We start from the raw sequence: 18,838 nt of genomic DNA on the forward strand, positions 1-18,838 counted from the left end.
TTTTTATTTATTTTTTTTTATTTATTTTTACATACTGCAGCCTCAATGAGGCTATTGCAGGAGTGGGAAAAGAAAACAAAACAATAACAGCAAATCAACATTCATGAACATGCTTCCAGAAATTCTTTGATTGGTAAGCAACGCACACTTCCGGGCAACAAATTCCAGGCTTCTATAGTTGCAGGAAAAAAGCTATGTTGAACTATTGTGGGAACACTCCACTGTGCCTCACTGTACACTATCTCGAACATCTCTTACATCTTACAGCATTTGGGTAAATACTGGGATTGATGCAGAGTGTTATGCATGATACTGCATGCAACCTTTCCAGTAGCATGTGCATTTGAAAATTTTGCATTGTTCAAAATGACACTTCGTGGAACCGGCTTTATTCAGAAACTTTATCCTAAAATGGACCGTTGGGCGAGTTGATGTGTATTCATAGTTAAAGAATGTGCAGAAAAAACCCCCACAGCACAGAGAAATGAGAATGAAAGGCACAGGATGATGCGCTACTAGCAACTGAAGTTTAATGCAAACCTTTTTAGGTACCTGCTGACCTTTTAATAAAAAGAAATTCAATCCTGCCTGCATTTTATACACTTGCTGGGCAAGAAGTCGGAATTGCCAATCCTTGCCAAAGGGTCTCATTGGAGGGGCCGTAACTATTAGTGCAACGACATTATGCAACATGTTTTTAATGATTGTGAAAGCTGATGTGGAGGAGAATAAGTGGACAAAGTTTAAGAAATTTAAAAAATGGGTTTTTTTTTTTTAATTGTCGTCAGAAGTTTTCATTGTTCGGTGTTTTCTTGAAGTTAGCCCGATCATATCTCTTTACTGAAAAGTTATATAAATACAAGATTTGGCAGTTTGGTAGATAAGCATGCGAAGAACGTAATGCAGAATTTTTGTCGCTCTGCTACAAGGCATTTTTGAGATAAAGACCTTCAAAGTAAAGAAAGTTTTGCCGATTGGGCCATTTTTGAGGTTTTTTATAAAAACATCTACACTACACATAAAAACTGAAAATACCTGAGCAGAAGCAAACACATGCATATATTTAGGTAAATAAATTTCAGCTACCTAACTTTAATATATTTTGTGCAATTCATAACGGAAGTTGGCCAAAACAGCAGAGCGGATGAGCGCTCCACTCCACCTCTTCGTCATTATTGATTTCCTGTGGTTCGAAAAAATTTTTGGCGGCAAAACAAATTGCGGATCTCTTCTTTCCACTCATCAGGCAATAATATATAAAATTTTGAAATAAATTTGAGAGGTCGACCAGCCATCGTTTGTTCGATCTTACGTGGAATCACCCTATAGGAATTTTTTAATTTTGGGCACATTATTGCCTAATTGCAAGCTCATCTTGAAGCCATAATGCTGGGCTTAATTTTCAATGTGGTAATTATGCATAAGCCATGATGTGAGGAATTAAATATGAAGAACTTTAAGTTGCAGATGGCACTAGCTGGCATGGCTAACATAGATGTTCTAATTATTCATAATAGAAGTATTGGTACATTGTAGTCATGTGATAACGCCGACAAGTAAACATAATTCCAGAAATTTACGTTAGTTTTCAGATATCTGTGAGCAAATATGTGCATCAATATATGAAGGTCGCGTTGTCATTTTGCGGGCATTGCTGAATGCATTTATAAATTGTGGTAACTGGATCTACAATCAATTTTAGACTTTTCTGCAGGAAACTCAACTGTATGATAATGTGCGACATGTTTTGATGCTATAGTGCAATCTAATGCAGTAAAAATACTAGAACATGCCTATCTGCATGGTTGCACATTTCTCAAAAGTAAAGCTAGCCCTATTGTAATAATTTAATTGACTTCATGCGTAGGTTGACACCAAGTTCTTTGTGCATCCCATTTCTTTGAATTGTGCTTAGATACTGGCACTGTGAAGTGCGCATATCAACATGCATTATGACGAGGTTTTACACACTACATTCATGTTGCTTTACTGCTGTGAATTATATATAGTGCTTGGGCTATACTCTATATGTTGTTCCATGTCTTCAGTATTGGGTGGAGGTTCTGTGCACAAAAATGGAAATATACATATGCTTACACTGACATGAGGACTGCTTCTGTTTTGATTCCAATAATATAGTGTAAACACTGTTTCTTGTATCAGTTGAGGTATGACTACCTGTCGTGCATGCAAATGGAAGAAAGTAACTTCTGCATGCAATACAAATTGGTGAAACACTGCTCGCTCAATGTAACGGCCTGTGTTTTATTACGAAACAAGTAAAACAGATGATTTCCACGTTAGAACACATTGTGGACGAGAAATAGGTGACAGGCAGTTAGGCAACAAGTCATCACTGTGTTCTAACGTAGGTTGGGTGGTATTTCATTAATCGTAACATAATTGAAGGTGCCTGTTGTATAAGTAAACTTCAACATAATGTGCAGGTGGACGAGGAAGTGCACATATGACCGAGTTTTTCCAGTTTTGTACCTATTTGGTATAGTCCTCGTGTTTCTTTTTTATGTATGTAACATTCTGAAAACCTGTCTACTGCTGTGAATATAGCATACTATAGCAATTCAAGCGAACCATTATTTTCTGGAGAACAGCTGTTTCATTGAGGAGGACTGTAATACATATTTTTTTTAATTGGTTCTGCGTCATCAGTGCACGGGGAATGCCAAGTACACATGGACGTTCGCAAGGGTGAAGTGCAAGTGCATTAACTTTTTTATTTGGCGGGAGACATGTCACTGGTAAATTTGTGGATGTTGTGCTTGACCAACGTTACAAGATTAGCTTCACATCGGGGCACGCTTTTGGCATTCGCTTTAACGCGGTGGTGTGATTCTTAACAATAACGGTTAATTAGTAAGATAGTAGGTAGTCTACGAGTATGAAAGCCAGTAAATACAAAATATCAGTTATAGAGAACCGCTCTATGCCACGCTAAAGCGCGAATTGCAAATAAGTGCTCATTGCGGATAGATTATCGTTCAGCTGCTCAGAAGGCGCTGTTGCCCCTGCGTGCAGCTCGCGACAGTAGGCGCGCTTTAAAAGCACCTGATATAGACGCGTTACAATATCCTTGTAACTGTGGCGTCTGCGTGTGTAACTTTTATATGCTATGGGAGCGGCAGCCGCGAGCGCACCGAAGGTAGAAGAAAACGATGGACACGGACTCGCTCGCGGCTCGCGCTCAGTGGCCATAGACAGAGAGTCGCGGCCGAGTCTTGAAGTGATAAAGACGTGTTGCTCAGTGCACGGGGAGATCGAGCGGCCGTGCTCAGCGTCTCGTCCTCGTCTCTGAGGGGTTCTGTGCGGCGGCTGGCCCAGACCCCTACAATGCAAACACAGGCGGTCTTAGAACAGCTCAGAACACGCTGCTGCCACTGGACGCGTGCAGCTCGCGGCAGAAATTACTAAAATTGCCCCACAGCATACGCCCATGAAATGCAGATACGTTCGGCCAACTGAAGTTACCTTTGTCACGCTGGCATCCACGAATTTCGGGCGAGCGAAGCATTATCGATAAATGGAGAAGCACTCAAGAGGGCACACGTTTATCATTTTTATAACGGCACGACACGACGAACCGAAGAATTCGGAGCCGAAGGTGTTCACTTCGGCCTGCATGACACCCCACAACTTATGTAGCTTAAACACAGGCCGATGGTTGTTCTTTGAAGACGACTGGAAGCAAAAGTACTCTCAGTGAGTTGGCAGTAGAATTCAGGTTGTATTATTTCAACCTTACCGCTGAATCCATCTTCGGGATATCTTCGACGTGAAGTGTATTATCCAAAGGTCAAAGGATCGTGTGCATTCTCTGTCAACAAAATAATAGTGTGAAAACCCTCACCTATAATTCAACCCTCATGGTTCACGAGAGGCCGCTCTCCGCTCTGTAACTTAAGAACTTGCTTGCAACTCGATCTGTGCACGCACTGATCAAGTCAGCACGAGATCCGTGTCGTTAGACCTCAACGCCACACACAAGTTTGTAAGGTTTGAGGCGAGTTATGACGTACGAGACTACTCAAAACAAACGAGGCACAAGAAACTGCGATACCGAAAAGGTCGTGTGGCCAAATTTAAGTTACAATCGAACGTGCGCGGGCGCACCGAGTTCAGCAGACGACAGTTGGCTTCTACCGGAAGTGAGTCATCTTTTAGAAAACTGGCAACGAAGTTTTTCCATATTTCAGCCTGTTTATTAACTGTTTATTTCAGCCTGTTTATTAAGAACTATTATACACAGTGTCAACGGGAACAAGCGCATCTGATCCAAACACCACTCTTTATTTATGTCGGCTATTGGCCAATAAGCATGCTATGTCTCTTGCGACGTAAACTGGCAGATCACCGACGAGAGTGAGAACCGGCCTCTGTTTGAAAGAGGGCGCCTGAGGAAACGGCAACTTCGCGCTCCGCTTGTGGCCTTTACGCGGCGCGCACGACTGTAATATTTCGCAGAGCAGTTGACAGTCGTGTCAGCTTTCCGCAGGATGTGTTTTTTCAACAAGCCCAAGGGGTGCTTCATGACCCCTTTAAGAAGGCAGGAGAGGCCCCGCCCAGACGACCGAAGCGCGGCTGCCGATCGCCTACGCGACTAAAGGAATAGTCGCGCTCATGCACGCGCCGATCTTCTCCGAAGGCGGAGCCACCGGCCGTACCGCTCATGACGCCAGGTCGCGAGTGCGCGCCCATTGGTGCAGGCTTGTGTTCATCCGCCTTTGAGACGGAAATGCCGCTGCCTTCTAAAGTTGTATCCGACTATAGATAGATAGATAGATAGATAGATAGATAGATAGATAGATAGATAGATAGATAGATAGATAGATAGATAGATAGATAGATAGATAGATAGATAGATAGATAGATAGATAGATAGATACTTTTAAAGTCGCAGAACTTCGCTACGTAAGAACATTTAATTGCCACTAGGAATACCAATGAGAGCTTCACCCGAGTCCCGCCGATTCCTGCATCCAAAAGCGCAGCACCCCGGCATTCTTCGATGCCTTGATAGACTTGTGATGTAAGTCAAAACGATGCCGAATGTCATGATGTTCCTGCACGCTTTTCTCAGGCTATAAAAACAATCGCCCTCCAAAGCGCCGTGCGGCAGCGGAGACACTAGCGAGGCGTGCGAACTGGACTATTTATGTGGCGAAGCCGCCGAAGCGCGCGGCGGCGAAGAGAAAAGGAATGTGGTACTTTTCCCGTTCTAGTGACTTTACGTAATCGTGGCCGCTCCTGCCACCTCGCGGTAGGTACCGAAGTTCAACGCAGCGAGTGCATGGCGGCGGCGCAGCGTCGTTACACCTATACTTCTAACACCGTGGGCAAGAAGACACAATCTCCCTAATATTATACATTGCCTGCTCAAAAACGCCACGCCTGCGCGGAACACGCAGCACCGTCACAGCTAAAGCTGGAAAAGTGGCTCGTCCAGAGCCCGTTGTGAACTCTCTTGGGGAACTACTACAAGTAAACTTGCAGGGCATACACTGCGCCTTAAATCATAATTTTGCGAAGTAGAATAATTAGGAAGGAATAAGAATGAAGAATAACGCTTTACATCTGAGGAGCCTATGGTTCGCATAGGACATTGTGAATTTCGGCATTAATAACAACACATTTTAAACACTTGAAAACCTTACGAAGGAAGCTTTAAATTAGGGTTGAAGATACATATGCAAAGGACAAAAAAGTAGGGCTCTATAAGCAGCCGAGAAAAAAAATAAATCATTTCCAAACATCATTGTAATCTGCTGTTTAAAGTTATTGGACGAATGCGCTGTATGAATGAGCGTAACTTAGCGCTGTGTTCGTGTCGTTCCTTGCGGCCTCTTTTCTGTTGCGCTCGAAAAACTCCGAATAGATTACCGAGATGCCCAGCCAAACGATATTTCAAGGTATATTTCAACAATAGAGACAACTGCCTTCTACCGGCATGTAAGGGTAGCAGATCTGCCTTCTACCGACGTGAAGGGTAGCAGATGTGTGATTCAGTATTTCATCACTGAATTATCGTACTTCCAGGCGAGTTCGTTGCCGCCCGCTTTCACTACTGCACTTTTTGCACGCTGTGCAGCTACGAGCCTGAGCTGTTCCCGGGACTGGTGTACCGCATGGTGAAGCCCTGCATCTTGCTCCTTGTGTTCGTATCCGGAAAGGTGGTACTTACCGGTGAGTGTAAAGAGCGGAACTACAAGTACCACATTCCTCTGGGTCACTACAGGCATTTCGCTTTCAGTTATTTAATGTTAATATTTGAGGCTAGCATCAAATGCTGTTAGGGCTTTTTATGTATGTTAAATGTGGAGCATTTCCTGGCAAAGGCACTTGACCGCGTCTGTCCGTCTGTCTGTCCGTCCATCTGCCTTTCTGTCTGTCCGTCTGTTCATCCGTCCGTCTGTGTCCGGCGTATGTTGCGCAAATGCAACAATGTGCAGTAAAGGGTTAAGTTATTGGACGAATGCGTTGTGTGAATGAGCGTAAGTTAGCGCTGTGTTGGTTAGAGTCCGTCCGTCCGTCCGTCCGTCCGTCCGTCTGTCTGTCTGTCCGTCCGTCCGTCTGTCTGTCTGTCTGTCTGTCTAACCGCCTATGCTTGGGTTCTCGTCTTCTCGTTCTCTTACCTTTGCATGTACCAAAATTGACATAAGGTGACACCAGTAGATGACGAAAATGAATGACAGATCATGAACTGAATAACGTCAAATGCATGCCATGCACGTCATGAAACCCACTCCCCCATCAAGAACAGCGCATACCCGCGTACCATGGCCCGGCGTATGCGGGTATACGCACATGTATTTGAATGTACATTTTATAGCCCATACCAAGCTAGGAACAGCTAGAATAGACACTGAAAATTTTATAGCAACATACTTTGCGTGGGTTAAAGAAATTTGCATAGCCTGTGTTATAGCTGGATATTTTAATGTCCACACCTCACAAGCGGACAATTGCAGAGAAACGTGCAGCGACGACCCTCACCAAGGAACTACACGGTATAGGTAATGAATAAAAGGCTTCAGAATTCGTTAATGGGGGCAATCGCCGGGCAGATTCCAAGGTCTGACGACCGTCTCCCCCACCCGGAACACATCACGGCAGAGCGGACAATTTAGGAGTAGGTCCTGTTAGTGCGGGTTTACAATATTGGGGAAACCATTGATCGAATTACGCTCAAATGCAAGCTCAGGAACTCGAGAAATTCAGGAACACTTAAAGTCCTTTCATACTAACCAGGCTTGTCCAGTCCAGTACGGGGCAACTTTCGGCGCTTCTCGAACATTCCCATTCCGAACACACACGCACGTCACCCCGCGTAAACTGTAGCGCTAACCAGGGATGCTCCTTCGGTAGTTTGCGATTACATGTCTTCAGACTAGTCGCTCATCTCATCGCCAGCCCTTTTTCCTATATCACCTATTTTATATTCAGGAGCGGCATATTTCCAAGTCATTGAAAAAAGCAAGAAATTATTTCTGTGTTAAAAAAAAAGTAGACCGCATTTACATTTCAAATTACAGTCGAACACGAATATATCGAACTCGAATGGGATCGCGAATTAGTTCGATATCAGAAAAATTCGATATAAAAAATAAAGTCCCCGAGACCTTAACAGTGGTGGACGATCACCTACAATCGGCGCATTCAAGAATTGACGACTAATTCCGCACACACGATGCAAGAGAACGTCTTATTTGCGTGAAGAAAATCGCTTATCTTGGCCTGCTTCTTCGTCTTTGAAATGAAGTTGACGACGCTGGCCTCGATCTTATCAAGGCTGTCCAGGTGCGACAGCCCGGTTCCCTCCATGTCGCCGCAACAACGGTGAATCAAACCGAAGGCTGCCGTCATTTCAGCGGCGGAGTATGCGCGTGTAGCCACCGCCTCGTCCGGACAATCTTCTTCGTCACTTAAGCTGTCGGCCTGGGCATCCTGGATCCCTGCGACCGCAGCTACAACGGCTTCGTCAGCGAGGCTCGCAACAGCCTGAACGTTGCAGTCCGCTTCCTCAAAATCGTCCGCAGACACTTCGGGTGGAACGGCAGCCGGGAAGAGGGACGACAACTCGTGAAATGCGTCGTCTATGCGCTTGTCGTCGCCGTCTTCACTGGTTTTCGCAAGTTTCGCCGTCACAAAGCCTGCCTTCCGGAAGCAGTTGGCCACTGTGCCCGTCTTCACGTCTCGCCAGGCGCCCGTCACCATTTAATGGCACCAAGCAGGTCAACCTTCAGCCCACCTTGAAGGACTTAATGAAATCGTCCGCAGACACTTCGGGTGGAACGGCAGCCGGGAAGAGGGACGCCAACTCGCGAAACGCGTCGTTTATGCGCTCGTCGTTTGCCAACGATGTTCTAGCGTTGCTTAAATCGGTGAAGCCACCCGGCGTTGTCGGCGAAATCGTCTTCGCCGAGTGCGGCGGCAAACCATTTGGCCTTAGCCATCAGTATTGGGTCATCCACAGGAATGTTCTTCGCGCGCACTTCTGAAACAGGCATAGAGCGCCTTTTCTACTTTCCCGTGGGCACTAGCGCGCACACGACATGCTCCCGACGTTCGCTGCTCCGCCGCCTTTGCCTTGATATCCGCCTTGTTCTTAACAAGGTGCTCCGTGGTAACCCGATGTCGTCCGCCACCGTCGAACTTTTAGGGGCGAAGCTCCTTTGGATGTGGGTCTGTCCCTCCTCTGTAGTATGTAGTGGCAGTAGTAGTACGTAGCCACCTCTAGTTCTTGGAGTGTTCACTAGCTGGCGCTGTCGTAGCCACCTCTAGTTCTCAGAAAGATCCCTAGATGGCGCGGAGGCGCTCGCTGCGTTGCAGACGCGTGCTCCAGTCGAAGGAGCTCGCGCGGCGTTCGATATATCCGATGGCGGGTAAAAACACCGTTCGATATAAACGTGCGAATTTCTATACTTTTACAAAGTATTGTCAAGGGGATAATTTACGAGTTCGATATAGCCGAAAATTCGATATATGTGGGTTCGATATATCCGTGTTCGACTGTATCCACCTATTGCGATTCTCCCCCTTTTTAGCACGGTTATTGAAAAGTGTATTGAAAAGCGCCGAACTAAATACTACTTCAAGTTTAACATTATTTCCTCAAGTACGTTCCGCTTCAGGTCAGCATATTGGACTGACTAGGCTATACTTTCTTCACAGATAAAATAAGAAGTGCCATAGATGCCGGTTTCTACGCATTATCAGTTTAGATTGACCTGTTGAAAGTGACTGAATCAATAAATCATACTGCCAAACTACCAGTAGGTGTCGATGGGCTAGCATGGAACTTACAAAAAGTTATTTAACACACACAAAATGCTCCAACACATACAGGGTGTTTCAGCTAAGAAGCACCAAGTATTAAAAAATTAAATATAAGTGCTACTCGTCTCCAAGTAGCGCAGTATTCTTCTGAGTCATATAGAGCACGTCAGACTATTTCTTCCATGCGGCCAAGCTCGATAATTAACAAAGATTGCTTATTTACCTTTTTAAATAGTAACTCTAGAGAAAAGTCTTCAATACAAAAGTTGTAAAGCTTGTTCAGAAACATCGAATTTTTTAATCTATGCTAAGACAACTCCCCTGCTTAATTTTTGGCGGCATTTCTTTAAGTGCGAGAATTTCACGAAATACCACGTGACTGCCGCCTAACGCGCGGCGCTTTTAGTGTCCTCAAATGTAAGTTTAACGAATTATCAAAGGCAGCTCCCCGCACGAAGGTCGATTGAGCAGGCTACGTGTGACTGCGATGGACGCTAAATGATAATTGGGGCATACTGTTTAAATAGAAAGAATCTACGAAAAAGCGGCCTTCACGTGTGAGTGAATCTTCTATCTCGGTCCTTCATCGCGCTGTCAAGCTCACCACTTCCAATGCGTTTCTTCATTGGTGCGAAAAGAAAAAAAAAGATGCCTACGCTGCATCAAATGCTACCTACGGTCTCGTGTGGCATTTGCTCCATGGCTGCCGCTTTTTCGTTGAGGACTTTTTTGTTGTTGTTGAAACGTTATGCTCCTTTTGTCTCTTAACGTCCACCGCAGTCACCAATAACCTGCTCCATCGATCTGCGTGCGTGCAGATAAATGGATAATTGATAATTATAATTTGATAATTGATAATTTGTTCAACTTACATTTGAGGGCACTAAAAGTCCCGTGCGTTTGGTGGAAGTCACGTGGTATTTTTCAAAATTCGCGCTCTTTAAAAAAGGCCGCAAGAAAATTAAACAGGGGAGTTAACATAGAGTGAAAAACTCGATGTTTCTGAAGAAGCGCTACAAGGTTTGTATTGAGAATTTTTCTCTAGAGTTACTATTAAAAATGTTCGTTAAGCAATCTTTGTTAATTGCCGAGTTTGGCGGAATGGAAAAAAAATATTCTGACGTGCTCTACATGGCTCAGAACAATACTGCGCTAATTGGAGACGCGTAGCGCCTATGCTTAAAAAATACGTGGTCCTTTTTAGCTGAAACACCCTGTATAGCACCGCAACAGCATTTATTTAATCAGGCCGTCGGTATATATTCGTTCAGCTCATTCAGTTGCTGTGTTTCTAACGTACTTCACAATCACAGGAGACTTCCACTTCACATTCTTGTTAAATATAATTTATTTGTAGTGTTATTTAAAGGGACACTAAAGAGAAACAACGAATGAGTTCAGATCGATAAATTGTGCACTGAGAACTCTAAGGTCGTTAATTTAGCCGTCATAGGTTCATTAATAGAGGAGAAAATCAAGTTCAATTTTTCGGTTTTAAATTCCGCGCCGAAATCTCCCCGCATGACGTCACAGAATTCAAAGCGAATCATATTTTGGCGTTACTGGCTCAAAAAACTACCCAAAAGTTGGTATGTTAAGTCTACCCCCTCAGAGGACAATGTACTTCAGTTTTACCGATTAGGAACTACGTAGACCTTAGCAGCCGTCGAAACATGTGACGTCACGGCGAATGGTGCGGAAACTTCAAAGTGGTGTCGCCACTCACACTTGGTTCTTGCACGTTTTCTGGCTTACTATAAGTGTCTTCTCGCAGCAAGCGTGGTGTTTCTGGTATCGTGAAAGCGTACTTTACTAATATGAGAAAAATCGTTTTGCTGTTTAGTGTCCCTTTCAAATAATATACAATCTTCATCCAGTGGACGTATTTCCGGAGGCTACTCTAGTTAACATCAATCGCACATGAGTCTCAGCTAAGAACAATATATTATTGCAATTATTCCGTACTAATTATGGAAAACACTTTGGTTATTTCCCATCATTGTCGACATGGAACGGCCTGCCTCTAAATGTTAAACAGTCTTCATTGTTAGCACTTTCTTTAATTATTCGCATAATCTTGTTTTCACTTCTTCTACTGCTCTAACTTCCATACCTGCTGATGTTTTTTTCTTTTTTTTTTTGCTCGTCCGTTCATCAATTCAACATCATTTGTATGCTCTGTTATAAAATGGTTTCCTCTGTTGTGAAACACACGCCATCCGCAGGGGCTAAGCTGCGGGAGGACATCTACAAGGCATTCGAAAACATCTACCCCATCCTGAAGAAATATCAGTCCATGTGAAACGATTCTCGCAAGGCTACTATATTGAAATAAATTATTACAAATGCAGATCGCCATGGCGACCTCTCGCGACGAGTCCGTCATTTACTCCTCTCGTGTTTCACCATCAGACCGTAGGTGCAAGAATATGCAGGTGCTACAGAACGTCATTTCTGGAGCAGTGGTACTTTGCTCTTTTTTTTCGAAATGTAAACAAAATTTTTGCTTAAGCTTCTACCGAAAGTAGTAGTTTGAGACTAGAGCTAAGGGTTACAGCCATTACCGAAGAAGTTTAATAAGTGTGGTCGAGTGCGTTCGCGCGAATATGGTTTCATACCCAAACGGTATATGAAAGCGAACTTGAAAGAAGCTAACATGGCGATGGGTGCATAGCTGCTGGGTACTCTTAGATACGAACTGCGCACCATTTCAGCATCCAGCTTTTCAGCGGATAAGTACGGCATTCCCTCAGAGGCATGGGAGTGTGAGTCATCCTGTGAGCCACGCCTTCGCGCCGGCGCCGAGGTGGTTCATGTTCCCCGTTCATCGACCCGGGGACGATGGCCTCGCCGTGATGCAACATGATGCAAGGAGGCATTGCATCTCTAGGCGCGCGCTCTTTGGATCAACGCCGCAAGAAGTACAGTCCCCCGGCAACACGGCTCTGGGTCTCCCATAGGCCGAAAGTGACGCCACCTGTTTGGGACTGCCGATTGCACGAACATGACTTCATCTGGCCCAAGTTCTTGATTGTCTGGAAGTGACGTGTTGTAAAGCTCTCTAAGAAGCACAAACATCGAAAGACGGGTCGTCTTCTCCTGGCCGTGCTCCGCAGCATACCATATGCTGCCGGCCGAAACTATGTGTATCTGCAGTCTTTTCACCATATTCTATTAATTCACATAATGTAAATAAACCCAAGTTTTTCATCGTGCGTCCGCATCATTCACGACCAACTCCCGCACCTCATCGGCGAGATGCCATAGTACTCACAAACCATTTTTAATGCCGACCTGATGCACTCATCTGTCATTAAACTCCGTAGACATACGATGCCCAAAGTTCCCTAGGAATACATGCACATGAGAGACATAAATGAGAATGTGCGTGAGCGCTTTTTATTACAGAAGTACTACGACTTCTAATTGCAGTTGCTAATACGCAGCACGTTGTAGCACAGGCAGACAACGTTAGCTGTCCACCGGATTTTCAGTGACCTAGAGTGCTTTGCAGGATGGCCCGAGTTTGGCGAAACTCGGGATCTTTCCGAGCTCTGGCAACACCCCCTTTTGAACTAGCTAATAGTACGAGAAGGTGAAATTCATCCCTCAACGCGCGCTCCGTTCCATTGGTTACGATGGAACACGGCGTCACGTCAAGGGCGGTCGAGAAGGTTGGGTGGTGTCGTCAAACTTCTTTCATTTGTTTGTCGTTCCACTGAGTGCAGAAGTGCACCCATGCAAGAAAAGTGGCAGAAAGCTCTACTAACTATATTTTTATGTGTGCGCGGGCCGTTTGAATTCATTTTCAAGCGTTTAATGTCTGCACTTAGTATCCTTTAGGATAATAAGCACCGTGTCCTCTGAGATTAGTTCCGACCGAGCGCCTTATAACACAACGGCTAGAGCTAATCGCCGAGGCCACGTGTATAATCACCATGGTCGGCCTGTACATTCTAGCGCGTTGCTCGGCCGGCGCGCGCCCTCGTCGTTCTCTTCTTCATCGTCTGCTCGCTCCCAGAGCACGTGCGCCCCGCTGATTAGCTAATTGGCTGGGCGGTATACCTAGCTAAGTCAGGACGTGCTATGACGAAGCTGATTAGGCCAAATCATGCTAAGGCCGAGCTAAGCCACGTCTTACTAAGACCTTGCTAATGAAGTCGTGTAAAGCTAGGAACAAGGTAATTAAGATCATGCTAACTAACACGACGCTAATTAGGAGCAGGTAATTAAAACCAAGATAATCAAGACCTTACTTACCGAGGTCGTGTTAATTAGGGTCCTGCTAATTAGGATTATGCTAATTACATATGTACTATTCAGGACCTTGCGAATTAAACCTGTGTAATTAATGCTGTAGTAATTAAGACACTATAAAATAATGTTAACACGACGCTAATTAGGAGCGTGTTAATTAGGGTCGTGCTCATTAGAATTATACTAATTACCTCTGTACTATTCAATACCTTGTGAAATAAACCTGAGTCATTAATGTCGCTGGAATTAAAACGTCAACGATTAGTGCTAATTAACACGACGCTAATTAGGGGCGTGTACTTAAAACCAATATAATGAAGACCTTACTCACTGAAGTCGTGTTAATTAGGGTCGTGCTAATTAGTATTATGCTAATTACCTCTGTGCTATTCAGGACCTTGCGAATTAAACCTGGGTAATTAATTCCGTGTTATTAAAACATTAACATTTAAGAAAGGTCATTCAATATCATGTTAGTTAAGACCTTCCTAATCAATAGCACCAATATTAAAACAGAACTGACACGGTCATTACTCCGAAGCAAACCAGCATACTGAGTAGACGAATTCATAGTGCAATAGCGCAAAAACACAGGGACACAGGCAAGAGAGACGATACAGGCGCTAACTTTCAACTGACGTTTATTTTTTCAGAAACACACAGATTTGCTGGTATCAGGGCTGTGACTGGGAAAGTGAAAAAAAAAATTTTTTTTGTCTTTTTAAATTTTTTTGTTTTTGCTGTCGGACGGAGTCACTGCGCATGACCAGTTGTTTGTTTGTATGTATATATGTGTGTTTCTGAAAAAATAAACGTCAGTTGAAAGTTAGCGCCTGTATCGTCTCTCTTGCCTGTGTCCCTGTGTTTTTGCGCTATTGCACTATGAATTCGTACCAACTAGCTCGGCTTTCCGTACTACTGAGTAGACGAGCCACGTAAAAAGCTGGAAGAATCTAGGTGATCACAAGCTCCTCCGATGGCTTCAGCCTTCGCACAAGTAGTGCAAGCTGACCAAAGTATGTTATATGCAAAGAAGCTGCTGAGTAGCGTCCACCGCATAAAACACTTGAAAAGCACACCGGCACTATGACAGTTACGAGATGAACTGGGGCCTTTTCAGAATCAACGAGTTTGTGCCCGAGTTTGCGCGTCAGTCAATTTGATTGACAGACGGCCGCGGCGAAGATGGGGTCCGCCCACTGCGTTTCCTCTTGCCGAGGAACAGTGCTCACGACGCAACGCCAGCGGCACGATTCATCTATGAGCCTAATCGCACAGACTATGCACACACGCACGAAGAACTAAAGGTTATATCATCACGTGGGTACGATGTCTCGCATTCACTTTCACCGATCTCATGACGTACCACTCACAGCTATGAAGCAAGCGCTCCTGGTGGGATTTTCGGCGAGAACTGTTTACTTGTTTACTATTTACTTGTTTGTGGAGGCATTGTTTCTACCGATTCGCTACTACAGAAAAATCTTCAGACGTGTAATGTAAGTATAGCAGTAACCTGTCCATTTATTTATCTGTAATATTCCAGAGAAGCGAAACGAGCTGCACCAGAGGGCTGCGCGTGCGTCCTTGTTGCCTTCGAGAGTGGAAATTTCCATGCTGCAGGTGGAACGAAAGAATTTTCCGAAAGAGGACAAACGCCCACAAACACGTCCGTGGGAGGCGCGATGATCGGTTGGTAAAAAGATAGCGCAACAATCATGCTGACGTCGCTGCACTGTCAAAATGTTGACTGAGTGGCGGCGCTGACACCTTCGCACGCGGTGTTCCTTTGAAAACCGCCGCAAATGCCGCACATGCGCACGTGACGCCATGCTCGTTCTTGTAGCCGTTTTTATCAACGCTGCTATCGCGTGCTCCGCACTGTCTTCCTGTCATGACCGCCGTAATGCAAGCTCGGAGCAAACTCGTGTGCCCGAGAAGCTCGGGCCATCCTGCATAGCACCCCTAGACTGGACACGTCCAATCAGATCGGTCGCCAGTGCTACCTGTACTGGAACAATTCTACGTGGAATGGAAGCTGGAAGTTGAAAACTCGTTCGGCTAAGCCACTGCGATCTGTAGCTTGTTTAAAAGAAATGCAACAAATTACACACTTGACGCTTGAATTTGTCTGAAAACGATCCTTAGGACTTGCTTTACCTGCTCAACGCGTTTGTAAAAAATCGCCAAAGCCGTTCCAGTTTCCCTTCAACACCTAGTGCCCATCTGTTAAAGGTAACCTATTTCGGTATTTTATGAAGGCCATATTAAGAGGTTGTTTGCCTTACACACACCCCGCATGGGCGTCTGCGAAATTGGGCGTTTGGTGAGCGGCGTCACCACAGACCCGAGCCAACTAGGGGGTTTCGACCCCATCCCACGTCTCGCTGTGCGTGGCTTTGCCGTGTCTCGGGAAAAGAGAATTCTGGGGGTTGAGCCAACATTGGGTGCTTGGACCTTTAAGGCCCCCCGGCATGGGCTACCAGTTGTGTAACGCACAAGTTTATACGCAGCGGTTACAGAGGGTGAGCTGTAAATAAGCCTTGGGCAATTTTGTGATCATGCATTTTGGCAGCGTTTACAGTGCGCACATTCTACAATTAGCACCACACTCTTTTATTCTTCGTGTCCATTTATTTCTGCTGTGTATGCGCGCTGTCAACAGCGTCAATATGCTTTAACTTCTGATGCCTCTAATGTAATTTTTATGGTTACGATTGGCTTATTTGTTAACTACTATGTACGAACACAAGTCAGAAATAAAGGAAATTTTGAGAAAACGTACATTTCTTCATGATATAAAACTCAAACATACGTTATTTTTGTTTACCATATGAACCGTTGTATAGGTCAACTCCCCAAGTTCAGGTGACAAAAAGAAATAACAAAATTGTAGTGGCTTAGCTCGGCTATACCAGGATATACGTAGCGTGAGCTAAGGTTTAGCTGAATATTCATAGCTATCCTGGTTGTCTAGGATTAGCTTGAATATCATCTTTACTGCTGCTTAAATGACACACACACACAGTATACGCATTATGTGACACATCTATATTTATTTTTTGCTCAACGCCATTTCTCTGTTGCCACAAAGACTGCTCCGTGGTCAGTGTAGTAACATGCTGCCGTGTCTATGGCCTCAACGTTCCGCGCAGCGTCAGACATCATCATCATCATCATCATCATCAGCCTGTCTACGCCCACTGCAGGGCAAAGGCCTCTCCCATGTTCCGCCAATCAACCCGGTCCTGTGCTTTCTGCTGCCACGTAATACCTGCAAACTTCTTAATCTCATCTACCCACCTGATTTTCTGTCTCCCCCTCACGCGTTTGCCATCTCTTGGAATCCAGTCAGTTACCCTTAATGACCACCGGTTATCCTGCCGACGTGCTACGTGCCCGGCCCATATCCATTTCTTCTTCTTGATTTCAACTATGATGTCATTAACCCCCGTTTGTTCCCTGACCCACTCTGCTCTCTTCCTGTCTCTTAAGGTTACACCTATCATTTTCCTTTCCATCGCTCGCTGCGTCGTCCTCAATTTAAGTTGAACCCTCTTTGTAAGTCTCCAGGTTTCTGCTCCGTAGGTAAGTACCGGTAAGATGCAGCTGTTATATACCTTCCTCTTGAGGGATAGTGGTAGATTACCATTCATGATTTGGTAATGCTTGCCGAATGAGCCCCAACCCATCCTTATTCTTCTAGTTATTTCACTCTCATGGTTCGGCTCCGCGGTTACTACCTGTCCTAAGTAGACGTACTCCGTTACAACTTCCAGTGTCTCGCCACCTATCGCAAAGCGCTGTTCTCTACCAAGATTGTTCCACATTACTTTAGTTTTATGCATATTAATTTTCAGACCTACTCTTCTACTTTCCGTATCCAGTTCAGTAATCATGAGCTGCAATTCGTCTCCCGCGTTACTCATCAATGCAATGTCATCAGCGAATCGTAGGTTACTGAGATACTCTCCATTAACTCTTATCCCTAGCTCTTCCCAATCTAGGGCCCTGAAAACCTCCTGTAAACACGCGGTGAATAACATTGGAGAGATCGTGTCTCCCTGCCGTACGCCCTTCTTTATTGGGATTCTGTCGCTTTCTTTATGGAGGACTATAGTGGCCGTGGATCCGCTGTAGATTTCTTCCATTATGTTTATATAGGCTTCGCCGATGCCTTGATTCCGCAGTGCCTGCATGACTGCTGATGTCTCCACCGAATCAAATGCCTTCTCGTAATCTATGAAGGCTATGTATAGGGGTTGGTTGTATTCCGCGCATTTCTCTCTCACCTGCAGCGTCAGACAGCAACTAGGCAACGGAGGCGCACAGGTGGGTGCGCGCAGGCGCCAGTAAGTCTGCCGCGGCTATGACGTCACCACTCTGGAATGCGCAGATCGGCGAGGCGCGCGCGGCGGCGGCGGCTCCGGTGCGCCGTGTGACGTCACTGCTCCTCGCGCGGGCAGCACGGCTCTCGGACTTCCACGCGGAAACTGCTCCAGCTCGGCCAGTGTAGCTAACGCTACAAAACACAACATCGCCGAAATGCATTTGTTTTCGAATCGGCACCACTCACCCATCATCGGAGCACCCCTCAACCACCATCGGAGCTGCTCCTATTTGTCAGAAGCATCATCACTGGCTTGCGAAGACAAGCGTTTCTCGCTGGTCGCCTCCCACAGTGCGTCGTCTTCTGTGCCGTCCGCCGACTTGCTGATACAAAATTTCTGAAAGAATTTTCCATCATGGCATCTGGCCAGGGCTGGGCAGTATCGCGATACAAGAGTATCGCGATAGTACTTCAGAAATACTTTTGAGTATCTGTATTTCTGTATCGAGATACATTTGAAAAATGTATTTGTATCTCAGTAGTGAAATACTTTTGCGATGTATCGCTTGTATCGCGATACAATGCAGGACACGGGTATCTCGTTATATTTTCTTTTTGTCGGAAATGAATTGACGCGTGTTACCAAGGGGGTATGTCAGTATTTTTTTTTTTCATTTGTTTTCGTGCCAAGACAACCAAAGGCGCGCCGCCGGTCGCCGACAGAAAGGGCGGCGATGGTATCCCCTCAAGCACAGAATGGCCCATGTGGTAAAGCGCGCGACGCCGCAGACGGCAGAATCGCGGAGGCAGTGCTGCCGGCCTCTGCCGACGAAAGTCGATGTCTCTCAAGGCCAGTGCAGCTCGCCTAGTCTTTTTTGGGTGGCAAACCATTAATTCGTGACCTCCCGCGCGGATACCTCCTTGGAACAGCGGCTTTGCAATGCTTCGCGTGCGTTCAGT

General features: G+C 45.3%; 1 protein-coding gene across 1 annotated transcript in view; it reads left to right on the top strand.

Moving 5' to 3' along the window:
• The window catches only part of LOC119389854 (uncharacterized), a 126,232-nt gene extending 114,616 nt beyond the window's left edge, over positions 1 to 11,616 (top strand). Inside the window, exons 4-5 of the mRNA XM_037657259.2 lie at positions 6,104 to 6,198; positions 11,517 to 11,616. Coding sequence (XP_037513187.2) covers positions 6,104 to 6,198; positions 11,517 to 11,593 — 172 coding nt within the window. The 3' untranslated portion in view covers positions 11,594 to 11,616. The remainder of the gene's footprint in view (positions 1 to 6,103; positions 6,199 to 11,516) is intronic.
• Positions 11,617 to 18,838: the final 7,222 nt, after the last annotated feature.

The sequence above is a fragment of the Rhipicephalus sanguineus genome, chromosome 1, assembly GCF_013339695.2.
Source record: "Rhipicephalus sanguineus isolate Rsan-2018 chromosome 1, BIME_Rsan_1.4, whole genome shotgun sequence".
Classification (NCBI taxonomy): domain Eukaryota; kingdom Metazoa; phylum Arthropoda; class Arachnida; order Ixodida; family Ixodidae; genus Rhipicephalus; species Rhipicephalus sanguineus.